Source organism: Melanostigma gelatinosum (genome assembly GCF_949748355.1).
Source record: "Melanostigma gelatinosum genome assembly, chromosome: 10".
Lineage (NCBI taxonomy): Eukaryota > Metazoa > Chordata > Actinopteri > Perciformes > Zoarcidae > Melanostigma > Melanostigma gelatinosum.
In genome coordinates this window covers 12,749,301-12,767,810 of record NC_136643.1, presented here as the reverse complement: position 1 = coordinate 12,767,810, position 18,510 = coordinate 12,749,301, and the positions used below count along the sequence as shown (strand labels likewise).

Here is an 18,510-nt window from a genome sequence, read left to right as displayed (position 1 = left end):
AATAAAAAAATCTGCAGAGCAAATTCAAGGTACAGTACTTACATACAGTACAATATCAACAACAGACAAACACACAAATACAAAGTGAACCTGAGTTGCAATGTACTGAGTGAGAAGTGTGAAGTCTGTAGGAAAATATAAGACTGTGGCATCCTGCAGATACAGACAATTGGCAGATAATGAAAATAAAAAAAAACATCTTGGCACTGGTGTCACTCAACTCAACAAATAAACACATACATAACATCTGTACACTACACGTGAAGAAATACCCAGATTTAATTCATGCACATGAGTAGAAACGTCCTGTACGAGTGCGCATTCATTTCCAAGCATTTTCGATCCACCGCTGCTGTTTTTTTTTGTGGTGCAGTTATTTTCAGTGAGCGGAGCCAGACTTGACGTGGCTGATGGCAGAACCGTTGGCTTCTCCTGTCTAGCAACAGGACGGTTTAAGCGAACGGAGTGGCCGTGTTGTGCAGGTGGAGGCTGGGAAAACGTGTCACACTATGAGAGAGTCCCTGCTCAGCGCAGTGCTCTGTTAGAGAAATACACCGAGAGCCACACGTTAGACACTTTGCACTCATGCTCGTGCGAGGTTACTCTAGTCGGGTGACTCAGATTAGTCACAGGAATCATGCAGCTCAAGCAGTGTTAGTATAGCAAAGACTGTGATGCAGGTGGGGTTTTTCTATAATTAGTAAGTTAGTCAGCGTTTGTAACACTGTGAATGTTGCAAGAACAACCAGATTATACTGTGCATTTTTGAGTGAAATCATAAGCGTTGTTTGCAATTGCAAATTCATGCAAAAAATATCAAAGATAAAATCACGTCGGAACTAAAATGATATTGATTCAGTGTTAAGACTGTTAATCGTGTATGTACATTGCACAGGAGACAATCAAATGATTTACATAATACTGTTAAACATTTCAAATGTCTAAATACAAAGCTGGCGTTATTCTATTTTATTCTAGTCGTCAACAAATCCCATGAAAAGACCAAAAACAATACCGACAAAAATGAATTAATTATATGTTTTTGGACTTTTCATGGGATTTGTTGGCAACATGAAAAAGATAGAACACACAAATTTATCGGGTAACTATTCACAGGATTTAGAGGCTCTTTCCTGAGGAGGAGGAAGGAAGTCCATGTTCCTGCTACAAGTAACTCACCAGGTTTCCGCTCCTGTCTCGCTCCTCTCGGCCCCCGTGCTGGAGTGTATGGGACATTCCCTGGTGGGGGCGGGTGTAACAGAAAGGCCTCATGGTGGGGTCAGTGGTCCTGTATAGCTCTGATCTGGGAGGCTCTGCAGTGCGGTACCGGTCCGTGGTCGGGTCAGCCCTGCGGTACCGCTCCGCCTCCCGCTCAGAGTACGGAGGCAAAGGGTCCTCCTCCTCTGGACGGTTGCTGGGCGACCGGCTGTAGTAACTGTCCTTTCCCCTGGAGCTGCCTTTAGAGGGAGTGTCACTGTCCTCGTCCGGTCTACAAGCACCTCTGTCCCTTCCACGCCCCCTGGTCTTGCTGTCCAGCACGCTGCTGAGGAAGGCGTCATCGTATCCTTTGCCTTGGGGCGGTCGACCGGGACGGTCACTGTCCCATGTGTCCCTCCTCTTCTGTGGTAAAGGGGAGGGGCTGCGGCGGACCCAGCCATCATCTTCATCTCTGTAGAAACGCCTAGGAGGGCTGTAATCCCGCTGGTAGACCCGGTCTGGAGGCTCAGCGTGACGACCGCGGGAGCCGTAAGACTGGGCAAAATCCTCCAGCTCGTCCAGGGAGCCGGTGCGCCCTCTTCTGCCCAACGTCTTCCTCTGCAGGTGCTCTGAGTGGGGGTTCCGCCTACAGCCAGGAAGAGCACACAACTCAGCACACAGAGTTTGTATTATAATAATAATACATTTGTATTGATGTGTTTTTGACAAGCATACATTTTCCATAAAAAATGTAGGTCAGAAAAAATCACCTTGAAAACTACAACACAAGTGCAGGTCATAAAATCAAACATGAAAAGCAGCTTTAAAAAGATGCTTTTTGGAAGCTTGATAGGAGGTTGGTGTGGAAGGAGGTACAGCAAATATATGCCTGTAATATCTTTCTTGAACGGCAGAAACACATGGAAAGGTCCCATGTAATGCGCACTTGAACTGTCCGGTTAACGCCAGTAAAACACTTCATCCATAGTGGTGACCTTTACCCTCTCATAGACACATGCATGCACTGAATAACACCGTAATTATACCTTCTGTCGAGCTCATCGTCTGAGTGGTTGCCTCTGTCCCGTCTGGGTCTTCGACTCCGTGCAGGTGGAGCTGCTCTCAGCACTGAATGGTCGTCGAGGTCTGGGATGGGCGGGAGCGCCTTCATCTGCACCGTCTGATAGGTGTGTCTGAAGTCTGTAGTCCCTCCATCATGAAGAGAGCTCAGCTCCGAGAGGCTACTGGCTGTTGGCACAGACACATTAGCGGAGCGGCATTTGCTATTTTCATCATGAAATTCATTTGGAAAACATTTTTCTGTAACCCGACACTGGAATACACAACTACAGCTGTGAAAATGATGTAATGGAACATTTCAGAGCAAGATGTGCATGGTCTGCTGGAAGTGCTATGTAGGTGTTTGGGGGAAGCGCATAGTAAATGAGGTGGCTCTGTAATCATGAGCACTGATTATAGCTGACTGCAGATTACTGAGTGCAGAAATGTCTCATGTGCCACCTCAGACTTATGTCACAAACAATTTAGATGACAAGTCTGGTATTATTATTTGAGGCCCCTATGTTTTCAACAAATCTGACCAAAACCACCAACAACTTTGCATGTGTAGCCAAAGCCTGTTATAGATCTCAAATGATGTGCAAAAACTATAAAAACACATCAATCAATCAATGTTTCTCCTTTAAACACGGAAAGTTAATCCCACATAAAATGTCCTCCTGTCATAAATTCCCTCCAAAGCACTAAATGTATCCACCGCTGAAAATATTCCCCAGCAAATGTCCTATTTACTCCTGTTTCAGTAACTTCTACTAACAACTACAGTGCCAAGCTGTTTTAGGAAATGACTGAGTCTTTAAAAATGTAAATAAACGTAACATCTGTGACCTGATTTTAGATATCTAATATGTTCAGTAGGAACCAGTGGGCTTGGGGCTGAGAGACAGACAAGCTGGGGAAGACAGTAAGTGTTGAGAGACAGACTAATGATTTGGTGACCAAGCAATGTTGCTTAAATGTTTTCTTTTGTAAGTGACTGTGGTATAATCCCATTCATTACACTTTGAGATGTCCTGACAACTTAATCAACTGGGGATGGGCAACATGCTGTTATGCACCGTGAGACTATATACGTTTGACCCACTCTTTACCGTTTCTACTGTGTACGCAGGCTATCCCTTTAATACTGTATATGTTAGGGTATAAGACCAATGTTTCAAATCAATGGGCAGAAACACGTTTTTCTCATCTCAGCAAGGACAGTTAGATGTTATGAAATGAATGTAAGGATGACATGAAAACAAGCTCTTGTTCATTTACACATACCATGCACATGAAACACAAACACATGAACACTGTCACACAGCCACACGGATGACAGACACTGGCCTAAACCTAAGCAGGCTTACGTTTATATGCAGCCGACTTGGCCGAGGGAAAATGAGCCAGGTCCTTCTCAATGTAGTACAGAACTTTCATTGAGTCCTGGTCTGGACTGGCTTTCAGTCGATAACCAATGCGGGCTGTGGATGTGGACACACACACACACAGTACGTACACACACAGGGATATAACCATGCAAGGACACACAGATATACATGCAAGTTCTTAAAAAGGACAAACTAACTCAAATAAGTTAAGACAGCATTTAAATAGCAAACATGCATGAGGTAGACAGACATTTCTGTATCTTCTAGGTTAGAGACGGACTCGAGGATAAGGGGTGATCGATGAAATGAGGGTTAGTCGAGTCAGTGTATCTGAAAGGAAATAAGACAGAGCTACACCTTATAAATACTCACCTCCAGCCAGGTTATTCTCCACTGAGGGGATGGAGGTGATCTTTGTCTCCACATGGGAAGAAGGGGCAAGAGGAACAACAGTAGGAACACCAGGGATGTAGTAGGGATACACAGGAACCTGAGCAGGCAGTCCACTCTTCGCCATCTTCCCTGCCTCGTACACTGCACGGGAGAACAACACAGCGATGAGTGACTGCTGTCAGGTTGACACTGAGAACGCACGGGGACGTTGTAGCGTATGAAGACAGTTTGTGTTTCTCACAGTGTCGTGGACAGCAGCAGGTGTCAGGACAGCAGCAGCAGCTGACGTAGCAGCAGCAGGAGTGAGGACAACACTGGCACCAGCAGATCCCCAACAACAACAGGAACAAGATACTGCCCAGGACAACAGATCCGACAAACACCCACTCTGGAATATAGAGACACATTATTCCTCGCATTTTTGTTAGACATGATAGGATTCAGTTAAAGGGATTACACAGACCACATTATCTCAATGATAACTTTGCTAAAATGTATCCGTCCTTATGACCTCGATGTAACAATTGTATTTCTCTTCCTAATATGTTTTGATCCCTCAGTAGTGACTATAAGGAACTTTTAATTTGTGTTGATTTTAGCGGCCCCGATGGACAAAAGTGGTAATGTTCCCAGCACATGATTCCCTTTAGAAAAACTATTTTTTTATTTTTACTGCAGCAAGGTCGGACAGTGTGCCATGTTGCTCCTGGCAATACGGCCTGGGTCTCCAGCAGCGTGGTGTCAGTGTTGGCTCCCAGCAGTGACCGGCAGAGCAGCGAAGCTCTCCTAATGGAAGGAGGAGGAGGCGCTGCTGACCGAGCGTGGAGCCTCTCCTCCTCCTGCAGGAATCAGGCTCGGTTGCACCGATGACAAGCATGAAGAATAACGACATAGAAATAGACAATCTTCTGTCTGTGGTCTCGTTTACTTACGAAGGTCATATCGAACATTGGTAATAATTGAGACTGTTTCATAACCAGTTAAAAGTTCGTCACAGTAGTTTTAACTTTTGCACTTTAAAATGTTCTTTCTCCGTTTTATACAACACACACGGATCTGACAAACCCTCTTCCTTTAAAATGATACGACAGGTGACAGATAATGCAGTACTATACCTAAAACGTCTAAGAGGACAAGAAATATGAGCAGTCGAATAATCAGAAACTAATGAACTGAGGTTATTTTGGAAGAAAAAATAAAGACCTCCACTGTAGAAATTCATCACAGATTAAGTTCTTGGTTCAACTTTGACTTGCTGTAAAAGCCAAAGTTGTCTTTTGCCATGAGAAGTTATTACAGACACGTTTGGTGCCCTCACTTCTAAACTGATCATCCGACCACTTGTATTTCTTGCCCATTGTTGGAGCGAGTTCCCAGATCTCATCAAAAATGTCAGTGCTTCCAATAATAATTGGTCAGGACAACGTTAAAAACGACACAAATCATAACCAAGTTGTAATAAGGCATGCTGATGTTTCTGTCATCCCTTCAATGAGACCTCAGAGCATTTTTTTTAAAAAGGACACTTCAGGAAAACTCAAGGGAACAGTGATTGACTCTTATCCATCATCACATCTCTAAAGTATCCAGACCCTGACAACACACTTCCTCAGGGTGTGCCCAAAAACCAATTCCACTCAAAACCCCTCGCTAAGTCAACACATATACCCTGTGGAATTGACATCATGACCAGGGATAAAAGATAAAAAATGTGAGTCGAGGAGTTTCTTCTTTATGTAGCTTCAATAACTGCCTGTGTGTAGTTTCAGACTCGACTTTCTGTACATTATTCCTCATTTTGATTAATAACGGTGTAAACATGGGCTTGTGAATTTTGTAAGTAATAGAGAGTTTCGATTGGTTGGTGAGAATTAAACGTAAGGAAGCAATAAGGAAGCTAGAAGATGACAGGCAGTGAGACGAAAGTGCAGGTGAGGTGCCGTACCTGGCATAATCTCCACATCAAACTCAGGTAGGATATCGTCCTGCTGACCTGTCCTGCCTGCAGAGAGAGGGAGAGCACAGGTGAAGGCCGGCAGAGGAAGCAGAAAGCAAGAGTCAAAAGGTCAGCAGAGTGGCTGTTTAATGTTCATTGACTAATTGAGGAACTGAAGGGACAAGGTTTTTACAGAAATGTCTTGTCTTACTGCCATGAGGATATTTTTTAGCCATGCTAGCAGCGTGGCTCGAGGGATGGTAATGTTTGGGGTACACAGATAAATGCCTCCCTGAAGATGAATTATCATAACTTCATTTCTTTGCCAGTGCCATCACTAGGTCTAAATTTGAATCTGCCCAAAGTTTGATTTATGACCAAATACCTGCTAAACTACAGACATTTATAAGCCTCAGCTTTATTTTGTGTTTAGGCTAATTAGCATGCTAACATTCTAAAATAAAATGGTGAACAATATATGTGCTAAAAATCATCATGACGTCATTGTGAGCATGTTAGCATGCTAACATAAGAGTTTAGCTCAGCTTCACATATAGCAGCTAGCATGACTTGCCAGCACATGGATCACACTGATATTATTTTGGTGTCAAGAGTTTATGCTCATAAAAAATGATGCTCGGAAGGGTTTAAAAATAAAAATGCTAACCAGTAAACATGAACATAAGTCATGTAAGTCAGAGTTCAGAGTTTTTAGTTCTAATTTTAGCAGGAGGCCGGCAGTGCTATATTTCTTCATTGAGCTGCACAGCATGCATGTGCCTCTCTGAGTTAAAACTGCTCACAAATGAATCTACACACATGCAACATGCATACAGTCACACACACACACACACACACACACACACACACACACACACACACACACACACACACGCACACACACACACACACACACACACACACCCATTGAGAGCTTCCATGAGAGGCAGTGTGTGAGCACAAAGAGGTTTTTTTGGAAACTGGGGCACATTCTAGGACAACAATTTAGCATGGGAGCCCATCAAAAGAGGTCACGCAAGTTTATACGGTTGTGACACAATATCTCTTTTGTGCTTTACATACAAGATAAACAGGTCAAAAAAAGAAATATTCAAGGCAATTGGAAAACTTAAAAAATAAAGGGGCTGCGATAGGTGTGCTGGGACTGAGACACAACTGCAGGTGTTCACGTTGTATCGTGAGGTGTCAGAGGACTATAATTAAAGACCAGTCACTGTCTGATCTGTCTGACTGCAGGGATAGACTAAACACCCACTGGCTCCAGAGTGTGCTGAGTAGACGGTTACTATGGAGGGGGAGGGGGGGGGGACAGTGTAACCTTTCCACCTGATAAAAAAAGTAATCTTGGTTCCCTGGCACGTTCATCGACATACCATGAAGCTCAGTAACACTGAGTAACCTGAGAGAGCCGAGGAGCTATGCAGCCCTGAGAGGTTGCGAAGCAGTGAGAGATGCAGGAAGGAGTAATGGAGGAGCACAGGAGAGGAACTTGCAAGAAAAAAGGCAGCGCAGAGGGAGAAAAATCAATCCAAAAGAAAAACTAAATGAGAGATTAGGGAGATGATGGGGGAAGAAACATCGCAACTTGTTGCTTATTATTTTGACACTTTAGAAAATAGCTGATGTGCTTGCTTGCTGAGAGATCGGTGACTGACATGTCGGTATGGTAAATATGGAGCTGGAGCCAGCAGCTGGTTATCTTAGCTTAGCATAAGGACTGGAAACAGGGGGCAATAGCTAGTTTACACAGTAAAACTATTTTGTTAACTGCGTACAAAATGACTAGTTTAAAATCATCAATTTGTGGTTTGTAAGGGAGGTTATGTGCAGACTATTTACAGTTAAAACAATCAAAATATAACGTGTATAGTTAAGTATTAGTAAGCTGGTATTTTGTTACTTTCGAACAGCGCCAAGCTCGCTGTTTCCAACCTTTATTGCTAAATTAAACGAAGCTAACTGGCTGCTGTCAGCAGCTTGATATTGAACAAGCAGATATGAGAGTGGTATCAATTCCCTCATCTGATTCTCTGAAACAAAGCAAAAAGCGAATTTCCCAAAATGGCAAACTATTACATTTTGGTGAAAACTTAAGGAAATGCTAATCTGGCACTGAAGTGGTTTTACGCACTTTCTAATTCCAGTGTCCTCATTGCAACGTGGCAAAAAAACAAAACCCGGTGTAGTCTTGTTATTCTCACATGTTTAACCTCCCCTCTTCTCTCCAGTGAGCTGATTATAATCAGATGAATGCTCAGTGGAGGAGGACTGTATGAATGAGCAGACTTTAACGCTACAGGGTTCGCCAAAGTTTAAGGAGGAAAACCCTTTTGGGTAACTGTTGTTAGAGTTTAGTCCCCTTTTTCTACATCTCTCTCTCTTCATGTCGACACCAGCGGCAACCCTCAACATGCCCCGGCCTCCTGTGTAAAAGCACTTTGCCATGGTAACAGCTTAAGGAGTGGCTTTGGCAACAATGGTCTCCACAGTTCTTCTGTGGACGGGCTGCTTCAAGTGTCATTGACAGAAGATGATGGATCTCTGACGTTCAGCACCGAAACGTTAGCTGTTCATTAATTAGCAAACTGAATACAAATCGAATATGATCACACAAACAGCCGAACATATCGTCCCGTACAGTTTTGAAGCTGTACAAACACTGACGTACTCTAGTGTAACTGACTTAGGATGTCGCTAGAGTACAGTCCAGTACACAATACCAGAGATGGAGAGTACGACATTAATTAAGTACTCTACTTGAGTACAATTTTGGCATACTTTACTGAAGCATTTTCAAATTAAAGTCCATTTCCACCCTGTAGCCTTAACCGTGTAAAGAGGGAAACGGCATCCATGGAAACTGTTGTAAAGACACTTTGGAACGCAGATCAACAAAGAAACTATTTCTAAAACCTTCGCCAATATATGGAACAGAACTTCACTGAGCTTAATATGAAACCAAACATTGAGGCATTTCGGCATACCGAGCACCAGTAACTCCAGCTGGGCCTCATTCTTCCCCTCCAGATCATCAGCAATGACGACTTTACAGAAGTACACTCCACTGTCTCCCCACTGCAGCTCCCCGATACGCAGGTCTGCTTCTGCACAGAGACCAAGAAGAGAGAGGGTGAGGTCATGTTCACAAAGCAGGTCAGTGTTTAATCGCTGGATTTGTGAATCACAATGGATTGACGTCGACAACAAACTGACTATGATGACATTGTGAAACAGCTTTTGGGTGCAGACCACATTGACACCTTTGTAGTGATGTATGACTACTAGCGCTTCTACGATACCTAGTATCGCTACCAAAACTATTGAAGAAGTGTTAACGTGTTTTTCTACGAAACTCTTTTCATCGTTTGACAAAAGAGATGAATTCATCATGTCGGTGAACCTTTATCTTATTTACTGTATCAAATGATGACAGGATGGCATTGTGGAATGTTGGTGTGTCATCTGGATAGCAGACGGGTGTTTTGTCCTGATAAGGCCTGAGGTTTCACAAGGAGTCATACATGAATAGAAGTGAGAGGAGGAGGTCATGATCCTGTATGTGTGTGTGTGTGTACTCTATTGTGAGACAAAGACAAAAGAGGTTTATTTAAAGAACAGGAAACACAACTAACAGTCAGCTCTGAGTCCTGAGAGCAGTCATCAAACAGCTGCAGCAACTCTTTTTCCTAAATTCATAACTTTAAGACGAGAACGATGACATTACTGTTGACGATGGCGATGTCTCTTCCTTTGTAGTGCTCAGCCAGCGTCATGGAGGCTCCCTGCGCCGAGGCCACAACCCGAACCGTGCGGCCGCTGTCGGAGCACTCCAGGTGGGACGCGGCGCCCAGCTCGGAGGCCTGGACGCCCAGACTCTCGGGCAGGGTGAAGGACTCTCGTGTGCGGTCTCGGCAGTAGGACTTGTACCACCACTGCACCACCGGGTTCTGAGTGGAGGCCGTTTGGTACTGGCACGGGAGGACCACGGACTGGAAGAGCATCGCAAACCGCTGCTTCTCCCGCACTGTGACATGCACGCCATCGCACACACACACTGACAAGAGACGAGAGAAAGGGAATGCAAATAAGTTCTGTGGTTGAGACAAATAGGTCTATATATAGAGCTTCTGTCTCCCGGAGACGTGATTTGGCTAGTCCTGCTAATATTGTTCAAAGATAAAAAAATAAAAAAAAGTGTGGAGTAAAGTTCAAACACAGCATTTATCAGCAATGAGAAATACCAGGTTCTCTATTTGACCCACAGTAATCAACACCAGGCACCTTCACAGAGTTATTCACTCATTTTATAACCGGAGAGGAGTTTCTTCTCCAGCATGACCATTAGAGGGGAATTATCAACTTCCATATCCAAATTATGAACTTGATTAAGTAATTGATTGTATGGACAGAAAATAGTGGAAAACATTTCTAGAAAATAGAATTTCCTCTAGATCCAAGGTGACATCATCCCATTGCAATTTATGTCCAACCAACAGTCGAAAACAATGATAGAAAAGGTAAAGAAACAAATCCTTAAATTGGAGAAGCTGGAACTATGTTTGGCATTTGTGCTTGATAAACTACTTAAATGAATAACATTCATGATTTGCACGCAACAACTGCAATAAATCATAAAGGTTGTGAGGTCCTGCTTTTGTTGAAACTGGTTTTAAGAGGTTTTGATTAAACTGGGGTGTTATTTAGGCTGATTCTAGTAAGGCTGATTCTTAATTAATCAATTAATGGTCTATAAAAGGTCAGAAAATAGAGACAAATGCTTAGTATCATTGGACTGTATAAAGGTGTCCAACAAACAGGTCAAAACCTAAAGACATTCCGTTTACTATCAAATAAGACCAAGAATAGCAGCACTACTTTTTTGGGGGGCATTTTTGCTTTAAATTTAAATAGTTGTGGACATTTTTCCTGTTGATCTCCTTATACATTAATCAACTCATTTCAGCTCTATAGTCATATTTAGTCCACCCTCATTGATATAAATGAGGTGGCCAAATCGTTGCAGGACTGTTGTATTAAACTACATTTGAGAGTCGACCAAAACAAGTATAAAGACAGGAAGAGGATGCAGATGGCATCCTGACGTTACAGGAGAAACAGCTGTGCCTCTTCTTTGTCTGTGCGGGTGATTCGCTGCACCTGGGAGCTATTTAGCTTCATATTAAAACGGGAGCAAAGACAGGAACAGAGATTAGGCTCTGCTGCTCGGTACCAGGGTCAGGAAGGTTAAATTCCAGTGTGTGTGGGGGGCTGGGGAGGCCTTTGGAGAGGCAGGGGGTTGTCATCACAGAGGGAGGGGATGGAGAGGTCGGACACTCGTGGGGGCTTTCTGCAAGTCATATTAGCTCTAGGTGGGGCAGGAACTCCCTCTAAACATTTCCCAGAAAGACAGAAAATCAAAACAAAACAAATCCTCCAGCCCGACTCTCCTTAGGTCTGTGTTCATCGCTTTTCCTAGTTTCATTCTAACATGAACCCAAGGCTGCTTCTATCCAGGCCACCATTAGGACTGCAACTCATTTTCAATTCATTTCAATTAATCATATTTAGTCTTTGAAATTGTGGGGAAAATGCCCAATGTGACGTCTTCAGATGTTGTCCGACTCACGGTCCAAATCTCAAAGACTTTCAGTTTACAATAATGGTTGTCATTTCTGCTTGAAAAATGACTGAAAACTAATTAACTAAGTTTCTAAAAAATTGTTGACAATTCTTATTATTGTATCGGATCAGCTCACGTTTCAAACTAGTATGCAAACGTTTCATGACCTAAAACTTTAGTAAATCAGGCGCCTTTAATGATAAACTGAGTCTGGTCAGATGAGCATCTTCAGGTTTTCTTTCCCCTGATGAGAAACTAAACATTATCTGCATATTTCCAAGTACAGCGGTGGAGCCAGATGATTTTATACAGGATAAGAGAACAAGAGGAGGGGTGACCGAGCTCCTAAGTTCCTCCCACGAGAGAGCTCTGGTCTTCCCTTTGTTTCCTTTTTTTCATGGACCGGTCCATTGTGAGGGCTAAGCCGCCCCCCTCCTCTCTGTCCCACTTGAGGAGATGAGAGGGGGAGGAGGTCACGGGCTCCCAGCCAATAAGAGCATCTGGCCTCCTCCAGCTGGGTGTGAACAGACCAATTAACTGCTAGAGATTTGAACCAAACCGTTACTCCATGAATGGCCTCAGTCTGAGGTGAGAGGATGTTCTGTAAATGGTTGTTTATCATCAGGTGTGACTCACAGTAAGTTAATGAACGGGTTACAGAGACTGCAGACAGTCTCCTCCTCCACCTGTATGCAAACTAAAGGCATCATTTCAACATTAGACCGCTCTTTAAAACAGTGCATTGTCAAAAAGCACTCCGGGTCAGAGCTCTGCCGCTGGACGCTGCATGTTTCCTGAACACGGTCAGACGTTTCCTCTCCAGAGCTGTCACATTTCCTGCTTTTACTGCGACGTACATTCCTTCACGTTGACTCATTAGACCCAACAAAGAAACACCAATAAGACTGAATACAGTCTCCATGTTTGATTAAGGATTTCAAAGCAATTTGAAAGCAACAATCATAAAGTTTGTGGCAAGTGAAGTGAGTACATTTGGTGCTACGCGCACAGATTCGCAGCACTTTATGGTCCCTTAATGAAGTGTTATGGGTAAAGGAATATAGGCTGCAACTCATGTATTTTTTTCATTTTGATGTATCTGTCAATCACCACTCTTGATTAATTGATTACAATTATCTATAACATGTCAGAAAACAGTGACAAATGCCTGCTATACTTGCCCACACCCCAAGTTGTTCGGGGTGCTTGTTTTATTTGATCAACAGAAAACACATAGTTTACTTTCATAAATGACAAAGGCAAACATCAAATCATCATATTTGGGAACACGAGACCAGGGAATGTTTGACTTTTTGGCTTGTGAATTGAAGCAACCAATCAATTATCAGAATAGTTTCAAATGTATGTTCCGTTTATCGATTTATCGAGTAATCATTGCAGCTCTACCTTGGTATCTTGCACCTTTAAAGTACAGCTCTCCCTCTAAATGTACAATCATGCCTTAATACAGTGAACTGTGATGGTGTTCAACACAGATAGGCCTGTAACAGCATAACTGTAAGCCCCATATAGCCCCTATAGCGGATATTATTAACATATCTGTGTAGGTCTATAGTCCAATGTAAAATCAATACCAGACTAATCCCTTGATTATTAGGGGCGTCACATAAACCACCTAACTTGTTATTAAATCGTTAAAACACGATTCAAAACATCAGTAAAATGACGCATTCAATAAGATAAAAAAAACAAGATAAAGGTTAAACCATAAAAGCACTTTACTGAGTCTCGTGCTCAACAGTGCCTGCTCCCCGTTAGCGGTACGTTTACAGGATCGACAACCTGTTGCGCTGTCGTCGTAAAGATGATACATTTAAGTGAAGAAGACATTTAAGTGAAGGCAACGACACTTACCTGATGCGCACAGTAAAATAGCCAGCCGGTAAAAGTTCATTCTACAGTCCGTTTTATGGTGAAGTGCAGTTAATCCGCATGATGGTCATTCTGGTTGTCCGCTCACTGCAGCGGTAAACAGGACTCACAGACTGCGACTAACGGGACTGTACCACTTCATAGGTGAGTCCGAACACAGCCCTGATCCGATAAAGGCCTGTAACTCCGGTGCAACAATGTATGTGCAACACAAGATTTAGTAGAGTTGTTTCTTTAGTTTTTATATGTGTGGAGTCTAATTTTGATTTTCTGCAGCGGGTGTAGTGGCAGGCCTCCCGGGGAGAGTCGGGAGGTTTTCCCGGTGGGGAGGTGGAGGAGGGAGGAGGGAGGGGGGCAGCTCCTGAATCAGTCACACTTGGCTGTGAGTTTTGAGGAATTTCACTGCACAGAAACGCAACATTTGACCCACTTTTCTTTTATTGAACTCGATTAGTACAATAAAACTGCAATTTGGCATTAGGGGGAATCATTTATCACGCAAAAACATTTCGAAAAAGTTACACAGAGATCACACAGTAAAAAACGAACCTACACAAAGACACGTTACAAATAAGTATTAATATAGGTGTACATTTAGCACAGGTGCAGCTGAGGAACTTTGTTATTCTCGATCACAAACTACAGGTTAAACCTAAAATCAAAGATAATGCACACATTTTACATGAGTGAAAAAAGAACAATCCCTTTTGCCCGAAACAACGTTTTAACAACAATCCCCAAATTACTGCAGTAGATATTTGGCCTGAATATGTGAGCTAAGATTGAGATAAGCACTGGACAAGTTTTTATGGAAAAAAACAAACAAAAAACATCAACACTACAAAGGGTATGATGACACTATATACTTTATGACATGACCTGGCACTAAAAGCCCTTTCAGACACAATGCAACAATGGCACCACTCTGAAGCCCATATTTCCAATGGCTTGGTGTGCGCCACAATAGCTTTTTGGTGCGTTGAGCAAAGTGCGCATGTGAATATCTGTGTGGCTAAGAGAAATGAGGCAGCCAGCCAGCCACAGAAGGCAAAATAAAGGAAAAACTACGGTAATCTTGTGTGTGTCTGAATTTCCTGAACTGTCCAACACAAGTTTGTGCTGTTATCAAGACCTCGGGATGAAAGCCCTTTCTTGGAAACACATTTCCTACCAGCACAGCAGGTGTGCTAGCAGGGCTAGTGCTAGCTCATGCAAGGGACAGTTACATCTTCATTGCTGGAAAACTCCACCTATTTTGCTCTGTCGTCTGAGACTTCCCCGAACACCTGTCTGAAGTGTGCTGAACCAAGCGGTGTGTGGAGCTGAAATCGCATCGTGTCTGAGGGCTTTTAGGTCAATCCCTAAACCCAGTAAATATATTTTTAGTGCATCAAACAAAAAAGAAAAAGAAACTTTTAGGGCATGTAGACATTCAGTAAGACAAGGTTATTAATACCGGTTTCTGTTTTGATCGTCGATGTAATCGAGGCGATCGCGGCTTCCGCGGTCACGCTGCTCGTCGAGGCGATCCCGACTACCACGGTGAGCATCGCGTTGATCGTCGAGGCGATCCCGACTACCTCGGTAAGTATCGCGTTGATCGTCGAGGCGATCCCGACTACCACGGTGAGCATCGCGTTGATCGTCGAGGCGATCCCGACTACCACGGTGAGCATCGCGTTGATCGTCGAGGCGATCCCGACTACCTCGGTAAGTATCGCGTTTTTCATCAAGACGATCCCGACTGCCACCATAACGATCACGTTCATCACCGAGGTTATCGTGACTTCCACGGCGGTGATCGTGCTGGCTGTCCTGGTACCGTCGAGAGTCCACATCACTGCCCTTGCCATCATTCTTTTCTTTACCGCTATTGTAACTGTGTTGATCGTCCTCCAACTTACTGCTAACGATGTAGTTGTTTCGAGGAACAACGTCCTTGTCTTCATGCTGGTCGACCGGCTTTGTCTCGCTGTTTGACTTGTCGTCACTGTACTGCTCTCCAGCTTCAGGAGCATCTCTGTCATAAAACGCAGCTTCTTTGGGGACACTGACAGGCAAAATACACAAAACAAAGAGAAAATGGTTAGGTTGGGCTGTTGGATGACCTAATTAAAGCACCTGTAAACCCCACTTAGATACTAACAATGAATACACGAACATTAGTGTTGTTGGTGGTTTACAGTGGCAGAAACACACAGGATATATCACACATACCCTTCAGCATATTTGTCCTTTTTGCCCTTTTTCTTGCAGTAACAGAAGATTAGGATCCCCAGCAACACCAGACCTGCGAGGACTCCTCCGATTATAGCTGCAGTGGATCCTACGTTCATGCTGCCTGAGGAGAAAGGAGGAAAGACGAAACTCTTTAACACTTAGCCCAGCACTAAGATTAGCAGGTAAATCATGTTAAAACACTCACCGGGCGTCACAGTTAAAGTAAAGTTGCAACTGTTGGAACCAATCCGATTTGTTGATGTGCAAATGTAGAACCCAGATGTATCTCTGGAAATATTGAAGAGAGATAGAGCTCCATCCTCTGCAAAATAATGACAGAAATGAGGCTATTCTGAGATCATGGGCCATTCTTTCCATTCACACTAATGAGGGGAACTCATGCGCGCTCCAAAGTAACACATGGATGGTTGAAATGCATACTTTCGGTTGTCTTTGGTGGAAATTGTTTGCGAACGTTTTCGACACTGTAGCTGGTCCATTCATATAGGGGTGTAGGTGATCCCTCCTCCGACATGCAGGTGAGAGTGATGTTGTGCCAGTACGCTGCTTCTCCCTGAATCATGCAGATCGGCTTAGAGGGAGGCACTGGAAGAAAACAAAGAGGTTAACTAAAAGGATACAATCACTTTGCAGAACTTTGCAAGCAGAATTGATCTGACACCTTCACGGAGACGACATATAAATGTAATTATTCACAATAGACACACAGATAAATAGAGTTAAAACATGTCAGTGGTTAATTCTCACCCAGGACTAAAAGGGACGTGGTGGCAGATGTTGTTCCCTCATCATCATTGGGGATCATGACACTGCATTGGTAACTGCGGTTGTCCTGCATGTTCACCTTTGTTAAGCGCAGTGTGCTCACTTGTCTGTCCACGTCAACCTCCATAAAGGCTCTGCCTTCATAATTCGGTGCAATGTCAATCGGATTGTTTATAAAGTAGGTGGCCACTAAGAGCTAGAGAAATAAAGACAAACATATTATACATGTAGATATCTGATCACTACAATATAATAATACAATATGGTAAGAACTCAGTACTCAATATTCACCAGTATCTTCATGATATTATATCAATGGGATGCCACATTTCGACACAATATTACGTAATGTTTAAGGATGCTGTACAATATGGGACCCCAAAATGTTCAATATTAAACGAATAAATAAATAAGGCATTATGAAATTAAAATATGTAAATTAATTTGTGAAAAAAATATTTAAACTATAAAAAGTTCTTTCATTTTCATTTTCAGTCTGTTTTTTTAAATTATGACATTTTTTCCAATAACACTTCTATTTCACATCGAGCTTTATTTCAAAATTAGCCAGCTGGGTTGGTAATATGTTAGTTTCTGTGTCTATGTGTCCATTTACAGCAGCAGCCAGATTGTTGATTCAGAATTACTTTACAGTTTATCTGCTCATTCTGCAGGTTCCTCTTCAGTCATCAAAGTCATACATCTTTGATGTATTCTTTTTTATACAATTTATTATCACTATTTATCAAAATACTAAATTATGTGTTAAGTGCAAAGTTATTCTGAATGAACTGCAGCATCAATTTTACGTCTAATGTGTGCAGCAGTTGGTTATGTGCAAGATGCAATCTTTACTTATTCATAGGACAAAGGTCATAACCGCGATAAACGCCTTGGAACTTATCCAGTATCACATTCAGTTAAAGCAGAGGACAGCTCCTTATGGAAACGAAGTGAATCATTGTCCCTTTTAAGAAGGACATTGCCACAATCTTGATATAACTTTAGTCTATGTTACTACAAACTAAAAACAATCCCTGGTTTAGCAGTTGTCTCAGTGTGGGTGTAGTTTTCTGAGAATGTTAATAGATTGAAATATACACAATAATATCAACATAAAATGAATATGTTACCATTTGGATGTTGTTTGTTACAGTTAAGAGGCAATATGCGGATCCTACACTTCCCATAATGCCGCTCAAATGCAGACGCTCCCTGTTAAGTAAACACCGCCGTCTTTCACACCCCACGCACCCAGTTTTAGTTTCTGTTGTAATTGTGCCGCCTCAAAGCCCAAGCTGAGATAAATACAAGCAGCACTCCAAAAACAAGTAAACTGAGTCTTTCTATTGAAAATGAGCAGAGTTCCCCTTTAGTATAGCTCCCCACATAAGGCTGTATTTAGAAGATGTTATAACCACACATTGCGCATGCAGTTATAGTTAAACTTCTCACCATTGGTTCACCAGTATTGTCAGGGTAACCTTCCCATGTGAGGACGAGTGCATTGGTGACCGGTCTGGCTGGGATGAAGGAACAGGTCAAAGTAATATCACCTCCTCTTGCAACCTCATATCCTGTCTCTGGGATAGAAACCTGCAGACTCCTGCAGCAGGGAAGTACTGAAACAAAAGAAACATGTAATGTTGTTTGCCCAGTCATTGTAGTTCATTTTGTATTTTTGAAAAGAATTGGTAGATACATTATTGATTTAATAAAAACTACTTCCACTACACTTTGTTTGTATTACTAAATATAACATACACCGTGTTTCTCTTGAAGGTAGGTTGAATAAAAGGTTTGGTCTCTTTTGAGTTCAACGCCATCCTGCTTCCAGTTGAGTAGCAAGAAGTTGGATTAATGATTAGCAGAGGTGATAATATAATAAAGGCGTGGTAGTGGTTTGTAGGAAAAAGAGAAAGAATACACGCATGAAACCTACCTGTGACGATCAGAAATAGCTTTCGCCATCCAAACTGCCTCTTTGTGGTCAT

At 42.7% G+C, this 18,510-nt stretch overlaps 2 protein-coding genes across 5 annotated transcripts; both read right to left on the bottom strand.

Annotated features, from left to right (window-relative positions):
- On the bottom strand, positions 1-13,723 carry LOC306782916 (immunoglobulin-like domain-containing receptor 2). Of its 4 annotated transcripts, XM_079276405.1 has the most exons (10): positions 13,493-13,723; positions 9,722-10,051; positions 8,982-9,101; positions 5,986-6,042; positions 4,282-4,428; positions 4,020-4,181; positions 3,627-3,740; positions 2,244-2,445; positions 1,180-1,843; positions 1-538 (listed from the first exon to the last, which is right to left on the bottom strand). In XM_079276405.1, the coding sequence occupies exons 1-10, from the start codon at positions 13,530-13,532 to the stop codon at positions 503-505; spliced, it is 1,872 nt and encodes a 623-aa protein (XP_079132531.1). In that variant the 5' UTR covers positions 13,533-13,723; the 3' UTR covers positions 1-502. The 4 variants fall into 4 exon arrangements, with proteins under 4 accessions (XP_079132531.1, XP_079132533.1, XP_079132532.1 ...); XM_079276407.1 differs by lacking the exon at positions 3,627-3,740; XM_079276406.1 differs by lacking the exon at positions 5,986-6,042.
- Positions 13,724-14,959: 1,236 nt separating this feature from the next.
- LOC306783082 (cell surface A33 antigen-like) lies at positions 14,960-18,510 on the bottom strand (the record flags this gene model as incomplete). The annotated part of the gene is made up of 7 exons (XM_079276611.1): positions 14,960-15,560; positions 15,728-15,851; positions 15,936-16,052; positions 16,172-16,336; positions 16,499-16,712; positions 17,972-18,138; positions 18,459-18,510. The coding sequence occupies 7 exons, from the start codon at positions 18,508-18,510 to the stop codon at positions 14,960-14,962; spliced, it is 1,440 nt and encodes a 479-aa protein (XP_079132737.1).